Here is a 19,688-nt window from a genome sequence, read left to right on the forward strand (position 1 = left end):
ATGTTGTTTTTTAAGAAAAAAGCCTTACTATACTATGTCGTTTTTTACGAAAAAAAGCCTTACAATACTATGTCGTTTTTTTTAAGAAAAAAGCCTTACAATACTATGTCATTTTTTAAGAAAAAAAGCCTTACTATACTATGTCGTCTTTTAAGAAAAACGTTTTACTGTACATGGTCGTTTTTTTTTAAATAAAAAAGCCTTACTATACATGGTCATTTTTTAATAAAAACCCTTAATATACATGGTCATTTTTAAAGAAAAAAGCCTGACTATATATACATAGTATTTATTTTTTAAACAAATAAAAGCTTTACTTTACATAGACCACTTTAAGTCGTTTTTAAAGACAAAAAAGCCTTTATGTCGTTTTTAAAGACAAAAAAGCCTTACTATAATGTGTCGTTTTTAAAGAAAATAAGCCTTACTATACTATGTCGTCTTTAAAGAAAAAAGCCTATACTATGTTGTTTTTTAAGAAAAAAGCCTTACTATACTATGTCGTTTTTTACGAAAAAAAGCCTTACAATACTATGTCGTTTTTTTTTTAAGAAAAGAAGCCTTACTATACAATATCGTTTTTTAAGAAAAAAAGCCTTCCTCTACTATGTCGTTTTTTAAAGGAAAAAAGCCATACTATACTATGTCGTTTTTTAGGGGGAAAAGCCATACTATACTATGTCGGTTTTCAGGGAAAAAGCCTTCCTCTACTATGTCGTTTTTCAAGTAAAAAAGCCATGCTATACTATGTCGTTTTTTTAGGGGGAACAAGCCATACTATACTATGTCGTTTTTTTAGGAAAAAAAGCCTTACTATACTATGTCGTTTTTTAAGAAAAAAAGCCTTACTATACATGGTCTTTTTTAAACAAAAAAGCCTTACTATACATGGTCATTTTTTAAGAAAAAAGCCTTACTATACATGGTCTTTTTTGTAAATAAAAAGCCTTACTATACTATGTCGTTTTTAAAGACAAAAAAGCCTTACTATACTGTGTTGTTTTTAAAGAAAATAAGCCTTACTATACTATGTCGTCTTTAAAGAAAAAAGCCTATACTATGTTGTTTTTTAAGAAAAAAGCCTTACTATACTATGTCGTTTTTTACGAAAAAAAGCCTTACAATACTATGTCGTTTTTTTAAAGAAAAAAGCCTTACAATACTATGTCATTTTTTAAGAAAAAAAAGCCTTACTATACTATGTCGTCTTTTAAGAAAAACGCTTTACTGTACATGGTCGTTTTTTTAAAAATAAAAAAGCCTTACTATACCTGGTCATTTTTTAATAAAAACCCTTAATATACATGGTCATTTTAAAAGAAAAAAGCCTGACTATATATACATAGTATTTAATTTTTAAACAAATAAAAGCTTTACTTTACATAGACCACTTTTTTTTAAAGAAAAAGCCTTACGATGTCCAGCCATTCAAGTCATTTTGCATGCCAGCTTTACGTTTGTACCAAATCTCGGGGTATTCTTTGCTCAGTTATGAAGCACATCTAATAAGATGAATAAATATTTGACATTATCGTCGACAAGGAAAAAGAGTGTCGCCAAACTTTCGTCAAAACATATACAGACGCTCCCCTACTTACGAACGCAATTGGTTCCGAGCTGGTTCATAAGTTGAATTTGTTTGTAAGTTGATTCAGTGCTATATTTTGTATTATAATTTATGTTTAAGGCCGATATAAGTATATTGAAGGTTTATATAAGTGCATTTGTATGTTTAAGGCTTGTATAAGTGACACGCATTGATTTGTACTGAAAAAAAAAAACATTTAATAAAATGGAGAGAATATGTACAGAGCGAGAGAGCGCGAGAGCGAGCGCGAGAGCGAGAGAGCGAGAGAGAGAGAGAGAGAGAGAGAGAGAGAGATTTATGTATTAGAAACTGGCCAAAAGAAGCGACCTAATGACGATTGCACAGTTTTCTTCTTTTTTTCATCATAAATGATGCGGTAGCACTGTATGGCATCATTCAATTGATTTGCAAACTTTGTGCAACGTTCAATATTTGGGTCCTGCTGCTCGATCTTTCTGTTTATAAATGGTACTGACGGTCGAATGATTCAATGCCCGTGAAACGCTTACCACTCTCACGCGCATCAAGCTTCGTTATTATTGCCACTCGTTTCAGAAGAAATGGCTTGCCTCTTCCTTGCAACTCCCTCAATAGAAGCCTTTAGCTTTTTACCAACCATATTCAATATTGGATGCATGAGATATTTAATGATACAAATGAATAAGGTTCTTTGCACACTGGAGATACATTCACGCACTTCCGCATTGCAACGAAGAAGAAGGTAGATGCTGGGTGAGCTGAGCTCTCACAGCGCCAGGCGTCGGTATTAGCGGCGGAAAGAAGTACTACTCCGAAAAAGGTGTGAAATACAAAATTGGAATTGCGAACATTTTTGGACTTAAACGCAATTTGCAGACATGTTCGTATGTACCGTTGTTCGTAAGTTGAATGTTCGTAAGTAGGGGAGCGTCTGTATATATGAATGCAGCCGGTAATGTCCCGCTTCAGAGCATAAAGGTTGATGACATAGCTTGACTGGATTTTATTTACTCATTTTTACCGGCTGAAGGCATGTTAAATTGTTGCTCATGTTTTTGTTGTTGGGGATGTGAACACTATCATTTTTAAAAATCTATTCCATTGTTATTCATTGACAGATCATAATGAAATTTGTTTGGGAGCTAAGGATTTTATCAAGCCTGAATTTGGATTTCTTTTCGAATTAGGGCTGACTCATCAATAGCGGACTTATAGTATTGCCTGTAGGATCATAATTAGCCAGTAGACGGGATATACGCTCATCACCACAACAGTCAGCCTGTGGTTGCAGACAAGTTATTTTTCTTTACCGTATTTTTAACTACAATTATATATTACTATTATATATTAGCAGCCCTATCTACTGTCTTCCATACACATTGTGCAACACATGATCAAAAGGAAAACATTAAAAATCATATACATATTGTTTAAATATGGTCATTTTAGTTGTGGTTATAGGTCAATTATTATGGTGGTATTGAGCTAAAAAGCTTGAGAAGCTAATATAGCTGAGGTAAACATGAACAAATTTATATCTATTAGCTAGGGGTGGGTGATATGGCATAAAGATCAGATCATGATTTTTGGACCGTATAATCACGATCTCGAATTTCTCACAATTCATTTTTTTAGACTCCGTATTTCAGTGTCATGAATCACTATACCGTGAAAAAGTGCAAGTCCCCACAGTCGCTCCGTAAATTACGACTTGATATATATACTTCCCCTGTACGTTTATTGTTGTTGTTTTAACTAATACATACCAATGATTTTGAGTGTGGCTGATTTGGTCTTAATGGCCCCAGATTGGCCACTTGCCCTGCAATAGTACTCTCCAGCTTGTTCAGGTTGCAGATCTTTAAGAACCAAGATGCTGTCAAATTTCTTCTCAATAAGGCTATTGTTATGGAACCTATGTTGAACAAAACACATACAGATCAGAACAAGCAGAAGCTCCCAAATAGATTTTTGGGAAACAAATAAATGTATTAAAATATATATTTATGTAAATAAATACACATACATAGCCATACACATCCACATCCATATACATATACACACACATATACACAGTTGTGGTCAAAAGTTTACATACACTTGTGAAGAACATAATGTCATGGCTTGAGTTTCCAGTTATTTCTACAACTCTGATTTTTCACTGATAGAGTGATTGGAACAGATACTTCTTTGTCACAAAAACATTCATGTCAGAAAGCCATCAAATTTAACTGAACTGCACCAATTCTGTCAAGAGGAGTGGTCCAAGATTCAACCAGAAGCTTGCCAGAAGCTTGTGGATGGCTACCAAAAGTGCCTAATTGAAGTGAAAATGGCCAAGGGACATGTTACCAAATATGTATGTATGTATATTTTTGACCCAGTAGATTTGATTACTTTTTTCTGTTCACCCATAATAAAGTCATAAAAGAACCAAACTTCATGAACTTTTTTTGTGACAAAGAAGTATCTGTTCCAATCACTCTATCAGAAAAATCTGAGTTGTACAAATAACTGGAAACTCAAGAGAGCCATGACATTATGTTCTTCACAAGTGTATGTAAACTTTTGACCACAACTGTACATATATACATGCACGCGCACACGCGCACACGCGCACACGCGCACACGCGCACACGCGCACACATGTACACATGTACACATGTACACATATATACATATATATATATATATATATATATATATATATATGTATATATGTATATATATACACATACATATACACATATATATACACATACATATACACACACACAAATATATACACACAAATACTTTTTTATTCTTTTGACAAACATGTCTTTTTTGGGCATTGCATTGTCAGAAAGAACAAATCACTTCAATTATTTTACAATGATCAATCATATGTTAAAATAAAAGACACTTGTAGGGGCCAAACAATAGTAGAGAGATTTCTGTTACCGAAAACAAAATTTATCTCATTTGTACAACATTGATGACATGGTCAGTATTTTGAGATATAAAGTCCTACCATCGATAGTTCTCTGGCTTGGGTGTTCCATCCACATTGCAGCAGAATGCAACAGTTTGTCCCTCCCTTCTTGCCTTGCTCTCAGGACTGTTCAACACATGAAGCTTCTCTGAAATGGGAAAACCACAACCATATTAATCTTGAACTACCTTGCTCTTTAATGAAAATCATTTTTACTGTACCAGCTCTTTTAAGGTGTATACTGAGTACTGTGGTATGTTCAGAGCTCTTGGGTATAATAACCCTAAGAGTTGCGTGGCCATGCAGTTTGATCGTCACTGTGGTGTTGCCATCAGGACACAGCCCGGGGATACGGAAATGTCCATTTTGGTCTGTGAGGGTAAGGAGTTTTTGGGAGACGAGGATTGCAGCCCCTTCGCCAATGAGGCCACCAGAACCTCGGACAGAGCCCAGCAGGATATGGTCTTCACACATGCATGTATCACACTCAGCATTTACCTTTCCCGTCGTGCAATGTAAGGAGCACTCTAAAAGATGGGTGGAAAAAAAATCACGGTAGGCAATGTTGATACAATTTTCACAAGCCATGATAATCACATTTTGCACAAACAGGTGGAATCGGAAAAATATAAATGATGGACGTTTTCATTCATTTAAACCCAACAGTCATTGGGATTAATTGATTTAAAGTCTATATGAAGGTGTTTGTGGTCAACATGTCACAGTATATCCGAAGTGATTCACCAATAACATCCAGGGTACCGAATATTTACATCATAAGTAGTTAAATACTCCCCAGACCAATTAAAAGCGTGACCGGACGTTTGGTCGCCGGACTTTTGGTCGCCGAACGTTTGGTCGCCCGGACTCAAACAAAAACAACAAGGGACCAAACGTCCGGCGACCAAAAGACCGGCGACCAAACAAGGTAAAACAACACGGTGTACGCATCAATAAAAGCCAACAATGGCCCTGAGCAGTTTCACTGAGCGGACGTGTGAGTGTATAAGAGTTTGTATGTACATGAGTTGTCCCCCTTAGAAAGGGACGTCAGTCAGGGTCTTAACAAGTTCTCCAACAAAACACAATAAAAGTATGGGAAATTTGGAGCTTTTCTTTAGCCTAATAATTAATAGGGCATTAAGTATGACTAAATAATAATTCGCGGTTTGTATTTAGCGAATTTCAGCAACAATTTTAAATGGTAATTATCAATAACCTTCCGGCGACCAAACGTCCTCCGACCAAACGTCCGGCGACCAAACGTCCTCCGACCAAACGTCCGGCGACCAAAAGTCCGGCGACCAAACGGCCGAGTACCATTAAAAGACTGGTTATCAATCTGAAAAACCAACAACTATTTGATAGTGTTTGGGGAAAAAAAAACAATGTTATCTTACCTGCATCACACTCTGGCCCATGACATGTTTTCTTTTCTTCCCTTGATCCATTGCAAAGCATTGAGTGAGAACTGCAGCTTCTGGAACGAATTTGAATTCCAACTTGACCACAGAGAGCAGAACACGGGCCCCAGTCTGACCACTGACTCCAGACATTCTGAAATTCTAGGCTGTTACCTGCTAAGAAATGGAGCTTTGGTTATATTACACAATAATGTACCGATCGCAGCATTTTGAATAGATCTTGAATACATATGGAAATCTAGAAACATACCTTTTGGACATAGAAATCGGACCGCATAGTTGGAGCAGTTTCGTTCTGAACCTTGCTCCTCATTGAGGCACCAGAACCCAACAGTTGGGTCTGCATGGACCTTCTCTCCAGTTTCTCGGGCTGGGACCCAATCCGCAGTTCTGGCTTCTATCGCCCGAGGAGTCTCACACACTCGAGCCCGATAGTAATAGCGAATGGCGTCCAGTTGCTCGTAGTCTCCACGGCCCCCTGGGTGGTCCACATTGAACCATGTGGTCCATTCGTAGTTGTCTAGGTAGTTCAAACACAAAGGTGAAAATTCCCATTGACAAAACAGAGTTTAAATTCTAGGATGGAAAATTTGAGAACAAAACTCACCATGAGAGCGGGTTAAAGTCTTTGCATTAGAATCTTTGCTTTTCCATAGACCTGCAAAAACCATTGATTTGATTCAATTTAATTCAATTTATTATGAAACTATCAACAATTCAGTTTGGGAAAATCTGATGTCAGATGTGGAACCTTTTAAAATAAAGTCCAAATTTTGCTAAGCTTCTATAACCTCTGTATTTGTTCCAAGCATGTTACTCTACCTTTAATAGATGATAAAATTGTATTGGACAAAAACTGCTCAATGAAAGTGTGCGAGACATGCTCGCTCTTCTCTCTGTAAGTTACGCCTATGGTTATGATTTTTTGTTTAAGGTTTGTTTCATTTGGTTTTTGCCTTAGTGTTTAGTTTTTGTGATCGCCCGTTGATTTCACCTGTTGTTGCCTTGTGTGTCAACCAATCGGCTGTCTTTATGTAAGTTTCTTTTGACCGGAGTTTTGATGTGTTATGTTGTCTCTTGTGTTGCTTGTACTTTGTGAATGCGAACATGGTAATATTAAATGTTTTTCAAATTTGCACTAGTTGCCCTGTTGTGTTTCTCTACACTTGGGTCCATCCCCATTTTCACGCCTGCTATTCTGCCCCTCTCCACACTTAAAAGTATGTTTGTTTTGACTAAAAATCTATAAAAAACGTATTAACATGGCAACAGTTTTAAATTGTGATAATGCTCAATATGCTAACTTTAAGGTTGAAATTCCATTGAATTGTAATTTATCAGTAATTACTACAAAAAGGCTTTAAATGTACACAGTACACACAGTTTTGAGCTTTGTGAGAGATTCACCTTGACTTGAAACAACTGTTGCTTGGCTGAGTCCAACGAAGAAAAGGAGTAGCTTCAGTGGCATTTCGACCATCTGCTTTTGTATGTGATCTTCGAATTTTTAAGTCTTGTAGTGTATGTTTGACACCAGTAACTAAGAAGAGGTTAGAAACCTGCAGCACAATTTCACCTGTGGTGGGAGTCAAAAAATAAATAATTGAGAAAGGGTTCTTAAATGTATAATGTCAATTTTTGTGAACGACTACACAAAAAGATACATTTTAAACTGAAGTGCTATGATGTTTGACAGAGATGATCACATCGTTGTTTGTTAAGATTCAGGAATACATGCTGAACTTTAGAACAAGAACATGGACTCAGACTTATTTGTAAGGGGAGGAGTGGAAAAAAGAAATGAAAAAACACAACACAAAGACATTTTTGAAGCCCCCACTCAGATTTCACATCTGTGTTAGCTATCACCATTTTTCAGAGGTGCCTCACAAACAATTTTCAATCCACCAATGAGCAATTCCCACACTAAAGTTTGTATATTTCTTTAAGCTGCACAAATACAAGTAGTTTGTCCAATTCATCAAATTATTTAGATGTTACAATGCATATTTGCAACTATTCCCAGCAACCACGTTTAAAATGCTCCTCACATGCAGCAAAAATTCATGAATTAATTCATTTTAAAAGGTGACTAAAATATATAATATTACAACAACTGGACACTTTAGACAGTTTATTTCCCCTCATCTGGAAATTTCTGATTTTTCCCCTAGATGCCTTAATTTTCATTTAACATGAACAGCCATTGGGTAATGTTGACACAGGCATATATAGAACATACATGGAAATAGACCTTACCTTCTTGTGGCTGGTATTTCCTTGTCGAGTTCCTCTTCTCATGTCTCTTATCCTCTTCAGTGTGCTTGAACACACTCTTCCAGTCTGTCTTTTATACTGCGCTGCCTGTAGCAGTGCTCCTTCCTCTCTTGGCATTGTGCCACAATGTCCCTTCATTACATCTGCATTAATGATCACTTGCAGTATTTACATGTCTAATATTGGTAGTACTTATGCAAGACCCCGGTGGACCTACAGTAAATAACATTTTTCTTAGATATTATGAAACTGGCAACTATTCTCCTGGTCAAATTTTTCTAAATAAGATATTTAAACACACGAAAGTGGTATTGAAATACAGGATCAATCATGATTAGGTAATTAAATTAATTCATTTATTCAGTCCAATCAGTCTACTATGCATGTTTTTGGGACATGGGAGGAAACTGGAGTGCACGGAAAAAAAACCATGCAAGACCAGGGAGAATATTTGAACACAATTATTCAGTGAAAACTGATGACCAGACGAACAATGATAGCATTTAGGATAAGCCAAAAGTCAGTCCATTTGAGATTGATTCAATTTGTTCACCTCATAATACAAAACAGCAAAACGTATCAAGGCATTTGTTTCACTAACGTTTTACATTATGCACTACCTTAAAAACACTTGGCAAATACTACCAAAATTAATACTGCACATTGGCATAGAGCCTATACAATATGACTTGAATACGATTAGTACTCAAATGTGACCAAAGTACTCTTAATTTTGCTGTAACACAGAAATTTATGTAAATACTGCTCTATATACACAAATACTTGTTAAGAAAACCATAAATCAACTCCTTAAAAGTACTAATCTAACTACTTCTTAACGTACTCAAATATAATTGAGACAAAAATACTGAAAATCTAAATTACCATAATATAGCCACTAAAATCCTGATTAAATAGTACTCCTAAATATGCTCAAATACTATTTAAAAGTTGGACAGAAACTTTCCAAAATTAATATAGGCAATTATTTTTTTTCTCTCATCTCACCAAATGATTGAAACCATGTAATAAATTGAACATGTATCGGCTTTCAAAGTCAAATACTTTAGAAATGTACCTGCTTTCTACTATATTTTATAGAAAAGTTCAAGCTAACTTCTTTTTTTTAAAGCAAAAGAACAAAATTACAAGAACAAAATACGGTATTTTAATTAGTCATAAGCAGTTTAGAAGATGAATGAATAATATACAGTAATATCTATTGTTGCATATAGTGTGGTATATAATGTATGTATGTATGTATGTATGTACACTACAGACACAAATACATACATGCCATTACATAATGATAAGTATTAGGAACAATCTCATCAATTGAATCAATACTATTTCAAATGTACTGAGTAAATGATTTTCTGTCAGAGTTGTAATAAAATTGGTATGTAGTTCCCCAATTCTTTTCTTAATTTTCCTAAAAAGACCTAGCGGATGTAATGTTAGCTTTCTCCCTTTTACCACGCTTGGCAGGCCCCTAATGACAGAAGCAGAGGCCGCTATGCATACTTTCACTGGTAGAGTCATTAAAATAGCCAACATCAACCACAAGTGCTCTCTGTCTAATCTTTTTCCTTCTCACCACTCTGAAGAACCAACTCCGAAAGCTCAGGTTGGTCTCATTGTTCCCACTGTTTATTCTGTTCAGAAACATTAGATGACAAAGCCAGACCATTTTTTTTAAATTCTTGTTTAGGAATCCTTGTTGTGATGCATCTTAATGTTAGAACATTCTGCATTGTTCACAGACAGCTGGGAATAAAGTGAAAAACATGGTGTGTGTTTGTGTGTACCTAGTAAATGGAGGACATATTACGGAAAAAATATGTCCCAGTACACATGGGGAATTGAATTGAAGACCTTTGAGTTCAGAAACAATAGCTGCCAAAGCCAGACTACAGTAATCCCTCCAATATCGCAGCTTCAACTATCGCGGCTTTACTACATCACGTTTTTTTTCGTCTGGGGGAAATGTTAATTAAATTTTTTTTGTAAGTTCATAAAAAATGTGAATGTCCACACTGAAACTCGCAAGCGGAAGCCACTCCCCTGTCCTCCGCTTGCTACTAGGACTCAGCAATGAAGTAAAAAAAATATTTTTAATTGGGGTGACCCTACTTCGCGGTTTTTCCGTTTATCGCGGCCATGTCTGGTCTACATTAACCGCGATAATCGAGGGATTACTGTATTTTTTTGAATTATTTTTGTTTAGAAATCCTTTTTGTGATGCAGCTTAATGTTAGAACATTCTGCATTGCTCACAGACATCTGGGAATAAACTGCAAATCCTGGTGTGTGTGTTCATACCTAGTAAATGGAGGACATGTTAAAGAATAAAGACGTGCCAGGACACGTGTACGGTGGGGAATTGATGTAGCACTTTGAGTTGGTAAACCACAGAGTAAGGCAGACAAAATTTGCAGTTGGCATCATATGATACTGTTTTAACTAAAACTTGGATTAATTAAGACTCTTACTAGGAAATGAATGTTTTAGCATAAGGATTCAATCACATTTTTCTTTTGTAACTAGGCATTATTAATAAATAGTGTCATTTTCAGGTTTTTAATTTTTTTCAATGATTCATTAAAGATATCACAACAGAAAAAATCAAATGGCAAGTTAGTGGTAAGGAATTTCCAATCCTGCTTTTAATATATGAACCAATGAGATCCACATCTCAGATTGTCAAAAAGGACTGCACTAATGTAATTTTACAAGTAGAAAACAAATTTTGCTCTCAAATCTCAGTCTTTTACCATTTCATTGATATTCCACCCAAAAAAATGCAACAGGGAACAGCCAATGTTTTCAGGAATTCTGGTTGTGACATCACTGCCAGAATTGATCATTTCTAGCTTTCTATTGCTGCCCTAGCTACATAGTACATGTTGACATAATTGACAGAATGGTCACATCTAATCTCTCGTCTCATTTTCTGAACCGCTTTGTCCTCATTAGGGTTGCGAGGGGTGCTGGAGCCAATCCCAGCTGTCTCCAACAAGAAAAAAGAAAGCCTATGAAAAGTATGAAAAGGTTTTGGTTTTGGGATGGGCAGGGCCAAGATAGCAGAGAAAGAAAAGCTAGTTAGGATCTGATTTCAGCATGAAACCTTTTCTGATACTTTTTCGGATGCATTTGTGTCCAAAATATGAGCAGTTATCATTTGAAAATTACCTGCCGTAGCACCTTTAAACTCAGTTTGGCATGTAAAGGCAATTCAACAACTATGTGGAACGACAGATGAAATGAACACAAAGAATGTTTGGTCACATTTGTTTGAAAATCTAAAATAGCCATGGGAAAATGGAAGATAAAACCTGTTTTGTACTGCTGCCAGCGCAAACTCAGGCTTGCAATTATTATTTTGGTGAACAGGATATTAAGCCATATTGTTAACACCCGGCGTGAGAAATTCCTTGAGATACCTTCTATACAAAACTATTGTAAGTGTGGAAATTTTGATTTTTAGTATACACATCCCATGAAAAGGTTAAAAACATTTCCTTTCCGTTTCCTCGCTGACTCCCGCAACTCAGTAAAGCATGAAGACATGGACAATTAAGTACTAGATGAGAAACATGTGGGTCGGACCTGGGAGATGTATGAATCATCCAAGATGATATATTATCCAAGAGGTCACCAATTTTATTCTTGAACTGGGAATTAAAGAGCTCTAAAGACCCTATTAGTTAATATGTGCATGAAAGTGTTTTATATGGCGATGAAGAAAATCTCTTCATTAGAAAAGATAACTGTATTCTCTGGGCCTTTGGTCAGAATACAATATATGCATATACGGTCGTACCTCTACTTACGAAATTAATTGGTTCCAGAACTTTCTTTGTAGGTTGAAAATTTTGTAAGTAGGTGTAGTTTATGTAAATTATCTAATTGGTTCCACAGTCCTCACACAACTACCAACTAAACCCTTAAAAATTGGTCAAAGTGTCCCAATTTTGAGATGTGAGGAAACACAAAAATGAGAGAAAATTATAAGGAAATTATTTATTAATGTCTAAAAATAAATAAACCATATGAAAATGTGCCCAGCGCCGCTAAAATAGTTCCCTCTCGGCCGTTATAATGGAAGAGGTAATACCTGTGTTTGTCCGCCAGATGGCAGCAAGAGCCCGTTCTACCAGGGTCGAAAGCTGTCCACTTTGTACAACATTAGACTTTTACGTGTGCCCTGTGTGTGTGTCTAAAAATGTCCTGCATTGCATTTGTACAGTTTTTAATCGCTTAATGAGGTGAATTGCAATCATTAATAAGCCGAGGTGGACAGGTATGTAAGAGAGAATCTTGAAACATGGATAGTGGTAGATAAAACGAGAGCGATGAAATGAGAGCGCAGTAGAGGGTAGTGATGCTCTAAAGCAGGTGTCTCAAACCGATTCCACCGAGGGCCGCAGTGGGTCCTGGTTTTTGTTCCAACCGATCCAGTGCTGACATTTTAACCAATCAGGTGTCTTCTAAAATAAGTAGCACCTGGCTGCAATCAACTGATTAACTGATTACACTTGCAAAAGGTATCCTCTTGTTGAGTTGGAATGAAAACCTGCACCCACTGCGGCCCTTTGAGGACCGGTTTGAGACCCCTGCTCTAAAGTGAGAATCAATGCACCCGGAACAAAATAACGGATAAGGAAATGCATTTACTTTTTGGGAGGATTTCGTAACTTGCATCTTTTTTGTATCTTGAGTCATGCATTTGCATATAAATTTGTAACCTGAAAATGTTGTACCTAGAGGCATTCGTAAGTGGAGGTATGACTGTACATACATATATACACGTCTATATAGCGTACTGGAAGGTGGAGCACATGTACCAAATCTCTGCCACTAACCCATTGCAATATTGATGTTACTAAGTTATCATCGCAATAAAAATTGAAAGAAAAAGAATGCAAAACATATGAAATCTATATACCTTTAAACAGTGTAAATAATCAATATCATGATGATATATCAATTGTTCAACAATATTTTTTTGCTGAAAATACCATCTGCCACAATTCAATGTGATCCAAGGGTCTTCAATTGCTTTAAAAACCAATATATTTTGACACATTTAGCATAATCTGGTGAAACGTACAAGGCAATTTTGATGTTTTTGACAATTTAGCTGGTGAAAGATAATCACGTATAGACATATATGATCATCTTTCAGATATATGGGTATACCGTAATCGTCAATTTTGTGATTTGATTGATTTTAATGCAAATGTGCTTAAACAATCGATTTATCAATCCTAACGGATATATCGTGTCATCCCTAACTGGTGGACCAGTTTGTTCATTTCACATGATCCAGACATAAAGCTAAAAAGACTATTTTTAGTCTAAACAAACTGTAGGGCAAGCTGGACATCTTAGGCTTTTGATCTTATTTTTGGTAAACAAATTTATGTTACGTATATGTGAAGAGAAATAATTTGTTAAGATTCAATAACAACTATAGTCTTTTAGACTATAATCAGAAGTTGCAAGAATTTAGGGGTGTAAAAAAACTAAAAGCAATAAAACATTTGAAGCATGTTTCCATGTCCTAGTGAACAGATGATTTATTTTCAATTTTTTTGGTCAGCGAGAGAGGAAAATAAGTTTTCACTACTCTAAGGCACTTTGACATTGGCCATTTTCCATTGCAATTTTATTGTGAGAAAGATATATTCCTCAATGGAGGAATCTTTTCCCATTTCAGTTGAGTCACTCAAAGACAGGAAGCTCTTTTGAGATGCAGGAAAAGAAGAAATCCTAATCACCCCCATGTGAAAATTCAAGGAAAATGTTGCTAATCTTGCTGCATTTTGAGAACTTTGGGCGTATTTTGCTTGTGTGTATAGTTTTAAGAAGAAAAGATTCAAGTTCCTCTGTACAATTGACTTCTCTCATTTAATTTGGCAATAACAAGAAAGTATTCATTTTCATTTTCTTTCATCTTACTTTTTCAGACTCTTTGTCCTTATTAGTGCTGCAGGGGTGCTAGAGCCTATCCCCGGTCTCTACAGGCTGGAGGCAAGGTACACTCTAAATCACAGGTGTCAAAGCAGCAGCCCAGGGGCCAAATCCGGCCTGCCGCATCATTTTGTGCGGCCAAGAAAGTAAATCATAAATGCCGACTTTCTGTATTAGGATTAAATTAGAAGATTATAGATGTTCAATATATTTCCTGATTTTACCATTTTAAAATCAATAATTGCATTTTTTTATTCCATTTTTTCTATTTGTGTTTTTAGTTCAAAAAGCATTTTGTAAAAATAAATATTTTCAGTTTCCCACTTTATTATTGAACATAATTAAAAAATATGTTGTTTCCTTTTGAAATGAAAAACAAATGATTAAAATACATTTTCCCTTACTGAGAAAAAAACTCTAACAAACATTGTTTTAGATCTATAAAAAACCTGAATATTTATAGCTTTTGATCCAGTTCTTTTAATTCAATTAAAAAAATTATTATATCTAAAATAGTCCGGCTCACATGAACTCGAGTTGATATTAATGCGGCCCACGAACCAAGGCGAGTTTGACACCCTTGCTCTAAATGAATTGCCAGCCAATCAATACACATATAAACAGACTGACATTCACACACAGTTTTTAATTCATTTAGCACATTCTAATAACAGGCGGCCTGTTGCCCGAGTTGTCAGCGGGTCGACCTCATAGTTCTGGGATCGAGGGTTTGATTCCAGATCCAGACCTTTCTGTCCAGGCTTTGCATGTTCTCCCAAGGCTTATGTGAGTTTTCTCCAGGTATTCCAGTTTCCTCCCACATCCCAAAGACATGCATGGTAGGCTAGTTAGACACTCCAAATTGCCTCTAGGTATGAGTGTAAGGAAATGGTTGTCAGCAATTTAGTGTTCCTTGCCTGGTGCCCATAGTTAACCTAGATGGGCTCCAGCATCCCCTGCAACCCTTATGAGGATAAGCGGTATGGAAAATGAATGAAGTTCCTGATAATTTTTAATAATGATTCTGGAAGGTACTACAGAGCTACAACTGCCTAGACAAACAGACTCAAGGACAGTTTCTTCCCAAGAGCTGTCACCATACTCAACTCGAGTTCTGCACCTAGGACCTAATCAAGACTTATTACTACTACTTATGTCAAAAGTTGACCATTTATTTATCTATTACGATTTCGTGATTATTTATTTATCATTACTATGTAGTGATTATTCATTTATCATTACTGTATACAGTGGTACCTCGAGATACGAGCTTAATTCGTTCCGGGACTGAGCTCGTATTTTGATATTCTCGTATGGTCGAGGTACCACTGTATTGATTTTTTGCGTTTGCTTGTTTGTTGTTGCGTCCATAGACTCAGCGAGTGGTGCAACTAGGCGCTGAACATCTCCACAACCGTGGAACTCCTGGACTTCATACGGAACTAACCCACTCCACTCTGCTGACCTCACTTGGACTACTCATATGTTTATTATTTATTATTTATTTTTTTATCTCTACTATATATTGATTTTCTATGTGTCTGCTTGTTTGGTGTTGCGTCCATAGACTCAGTGGGTGGTGCGACTTGACGCTGAACGTCTACAAAAACCATAAAACTCATCTTGAACTTCAGGCGGAACAGGCCCGCTTCACTCTACTGACCTCACTTGGACTACTTATTTATTATTTATTTGTCTGTTGTTATTTGTGCACTATGTGGTGAAAGCTTTAAATCTCATTATACTTGTACAATGACAATAAAAGCATTCAATTCAATTTGATAAGCTCTACTCCCCCTTTTTTCAAATTGACAAGAATGGTAACCTAACCTCAGATATATTTAGACTTTTGGATGTAATAGTTAATTCCAATGTGTGTACTCATGTTTTGGAACAGTCACATGCTGTTAAAAATCAATCCAGACAATAGTAGAAGTTTGGCAAACTCATGACAAAACCTTGCATAGTCTTTGGTAGGACTGTAAATTGATGCCAAGACAACTCAGCTAGGGCAATTTAATTGAACAACACCATTATTTAAAAAAAGGGCGTCAAACTAGCCACATTACACATACAATAAAACTATCCATGACCAGAAAGGTGAGGTAAATTCTCTTATTGCATGAAAGAATGTCCTTTTACGGTTTCCACAATCATACCTGCTGCACCACAGTACAGTGCATTATGATTGATAACATGAGTGACAGATGCAATAATTTTTGAAATTACCTTTCATTGTATAGTTGCTTTCCTCATGGATTTGAAAAGGTGAATGCCAAACCTAACAGTGCCCTCTAAAAAAAAAAAAGGTGTGAAAGCACTCTGGGTTTAAGTAGGATGAAACAATCACTGAGGGAGCTACTTGAAATATTTTACTTGTTTAATTTACTGATTTTCAATTATACCACAGTCACAATAGTATGCACAAAGATTTTGTTGCAGCATGGAAACTTTAACAGCTGCCTATCCCACATCTGGAAGCTATCTAAATAGAAAAAAAGTTTGTTTTCCCACCTTGATTTTAGCCTTAGCCAGCCATTACTACATGGCGAGTTATTTTGTTATTTGGAAATGAAAATCATCCAGATTCTCCTTTGCAATGCTTGATGTGAGCAATATACTGCTTGCACTAATGCTGAACTAAACTAATTGCTGAACACTAAATGGTTAATTGAATATAATGCCTTTGTAATTTTACAAGTTTCATTAGATTTAAAGCTTCACCATGAAGTGCACACAAATAATCAATAAATAGGGAATAAATAACTACTAAGCAGTCAACATAAGTAATCAGGTAAATTAGTCAGGTATAAAAAGTGACTGTGGTTAGCAGCCTATGTAGTTTTAGTGCAAGTACAAGATTAGGCTAGATTAGGTTCTCCTAGGTGCAGGACTCGAGTTGATGCAGTTGTTGCAATTTTGTTGTTTTATCACAATACATTGCCAATCTATTGTGATAACACAAAATTTGAAATGTAAATTAAGTAATCATTGGTTAAGTTATATTTCAAAAACAAGCCATTCATTTACAAATGTGATTGCAGTTTAGTTTTCATTTAAATGTTCAGACATTAAGATTTGTTACAGTTTTTGCATGATTTGAATGAGGCAAAATAACATGCTTTTTCTCTCGAATACATTGTTGTAATCATTTGTTTCAGATGTACTATCATTATTTTGTGTTCAAAAATTGAATTTGGTGCTCAAAAAGTCTTTTCAAACTTGAGTCTCGAAAAAGAGGGGTCGTCTTATATTCGGGCCAATACTTTTGGCCCAATCAAATAATTCACTAATGTTGACTTCAATTGCAGGGACGGCCCGGTGACACGTGGTTAGCACGTTGGCCTATGGGGTGCTGGGTTCAAATCCAGATCACGTCCATCTGTGTGGAGTTTGCATGTTCTCCCCGGGCCTGGGTGGGTTTCCTCCAGGTACTCCAGTTTCCTCCCACATTCCAAAGACATGCATGGTTGGACACTCTAAATTGCCCCTAGATATGAGTGTGACCGTGAATGGTTGTCAGTCTCCTCGTGCCCTGCGATCAGCTGACCACCGATTCAGGGTGTCCCCCGCCTCTGGGCCGGAGACAGCTGGGAGTGGCTCCAGCAACCCCCGCAACCCTAATGAGGATAAAGCGGTTCAGAAGATGAGATGAGACTTCAATTGCACAGACTTTTAACATGGTCATCAACTCACTCACCAGGAGTTTTAGTTTTAATGACTGAAAAGGTTCTCAAAATTAACAATGACTTAAAAACCCAAACCTTGCCAGGAAAGGACGAGCCCTTGACATGAGGCGCACACGCGTGAACACCAGACGATTCTGCACCTACTGACAAATACACTGGCTTTAAATAGACAATCATGGGTTGACGAGACAATCAGAAACACCTGGGTCACATGAGAGGCAGAAGATACACACACACACACACACACACACACACACACACACACACACACACACACACACACACACACACACACACACACACACACACACACACACACACACACACACACACACACACACACACACACACACACACACACACGGGGAAACGACAGGTGAACTCAATGGACAATCACAAGGACAGGTCACACTTGGAGAAAAAAAAACACAAAACCTGACCAAATCAGTATGTAACAGATACATCAATTGGAAAGTTCCCTTAAAATAATGAGAAAAAAGTTCATTAGTAGTATTATTGTGATACCTGAATCAAAAGTGATGGGTTGTTGTGTTAAAAACAAATCATATCCAAAACTAAAGAACAAAACCAAACCTTACTGGGAAGGCACATACTATATATTGTAACATTAAAACGTTTAGTTGAAATACTTTTCTATGCTGCTTTCTAGTCTTTTGTCCTTTTTTCCACTCCTCCCTATTATTTCCTTATTGATTTTATCTTGTGTTTTTCACATCAACCTGCACAAGGTACTAAAGATGGAAATTAGCCTTTGGTTTTAATCCTACATATTTCCATCTAAATCTTCATTAATATGTTCTGTCCCTTTATTAAATAAATCAAATGATTGTGTACGTCCCAAAGTTAATGATTGTAACCAAATTGACTAATACTAATCTTGAATTATGGCTGCTTCTATTCTGAAAAGACAATATTAGTAGTAGTAGTACCGTTTGGTGGAATAAATCAATGATATAAATGAATTAAAAGTGAGAAAATGAAAAATCCTTGACATACTGGCAGATAAAGAAAAATATGGTGGCTGGTAGATGTGATCATACTCTGCCAGTAGATGTCTCTATCTGGCAGTTTGTCTGAGCAATGGCATGGAAAAGTCAATTCTATAAGAAATAATGTCTTCATTGTCATTTATCAGTAAAAAGAGCTCTGGAAAAAGGTTACAGCTATTCTGTGGAGTGACTTGGTTATCATTAAATCATGATGGTCTTTAAAGGTCAACAATGGTAACTGTAAAGAAAAAGGGCAAAACCGAATCACCTTTTACATCAAATATTTCCTCAATTATATTATATGTATTATACTAAACATTATGGTTTCTAACATTGTTTTCTTTCTGCAGTACTACTGTCTAAAGGCTTCCACATTTGCCTAGTGCAAATGCACATACAAATCTCCAATTGTGACCTTGCCACCTACATTTGGATAATGAATGCCATTACAAGTGGTCACTGTAGCAAGTCATTCTTGTGAATGTCACATGGTCCTGGCAGGGTCGCTAAATTTCTCCTTCAGAATCCTAATGATCTAATTACAGTTCATGGCAAATGTGCTTACTTTGAAGCAATTAGTTGTGGCATTATCGAACGAACTGTTGATAACATTTTCACAAGATCATAAAATAATTGCTCAGACTACAAGAGCTTTTTATGACAAGTACATCATGGTGTCACATTGACTACATGGCACCTGAATGCCAAGGTCAAGCGTCCCAACTTTCAAAGACATTTCACTGGTGTAATCATTAGTTTTTAGTCCTCAAT

The 19,688-nt window shown here is 36.3% G+C and overlaps 1 protein-coding gene across 4 annotated transcripts in view; it reads right to left on the bottom strand.

Annotated features, from left to right (window-relative positions):
- The window catches only part of cilp (cartilage intermediate layer protein, nucleotide pyrophosphohydrolase), a 25,185-nt gene extending 7,155 nt beyond the window's left edge, over positions 1-18,030 (bottom strand). Inside the window, exons 1-9 of one of the 4 annotated variants that reach the window (XM_077586410.1) lie at positions 17,983-18,030; positions 8,225-8,374; positions 7,373-7,541; positions 6,573-6,623; positions 6,216-6,485; positions 5,942-6,121; positions 4,763-5,068; positions 4,581-4,689; positions 3,334-3,482 (exon numbers count right to left, since the gene is read on the bottom strand). In XM_077586410.1, the coding sequence (XP_077442536.1) occupies positions 3,334-3,482; positions 4,581-4,689; positions 4,763-5,068; positions 5,942-6,121; positions 6,216-6,485; positions 6,573-6,623; positions 7,373-7,445 (1,138 nt within the window). In that variant the 5' untranslated portion in view covers positions 7,446-7,541; positions 8,225-8,374; positions 17,983-18,030. Of the gene's footprint in view, positions 1-3,333; positions 3,483-4,580; positions 4,690-4,762; positions 5,069-5,941; positions 6,122-6,215; positions 6,486-6,572; positions 6,624-7,372; positions 7,542-8,224; positions 9,111-16,447; positions 16,498-17,982 lie in introns of those variants that run through there. The other 3 variants (XM_077586418.1, XM_077586426.1, XM_077586407.1) reach the window with 3 other exon arrangements.
- Between the last annotated feature and the right edge of the window lie 1,658 nt (positions 18,031-19,688).

This window comes from Stigmatopora argus, chromosome 2 (genome assembly GCF_051989625.1).
Source record: "Stigmatopora argus isolate UIUO_Sarg chromosome 2, RoL_Sarg_1.0, whole genome shotgun sequence".
In the NCBI taxonomy this organism is placed as follows: domain Eukaryota; kingdom Metazoa; phylum Chordata; class Actinopteri; order Syngnathiformes; family Syngnathidae; genus Stigmatopora; species Stigmatopora argus.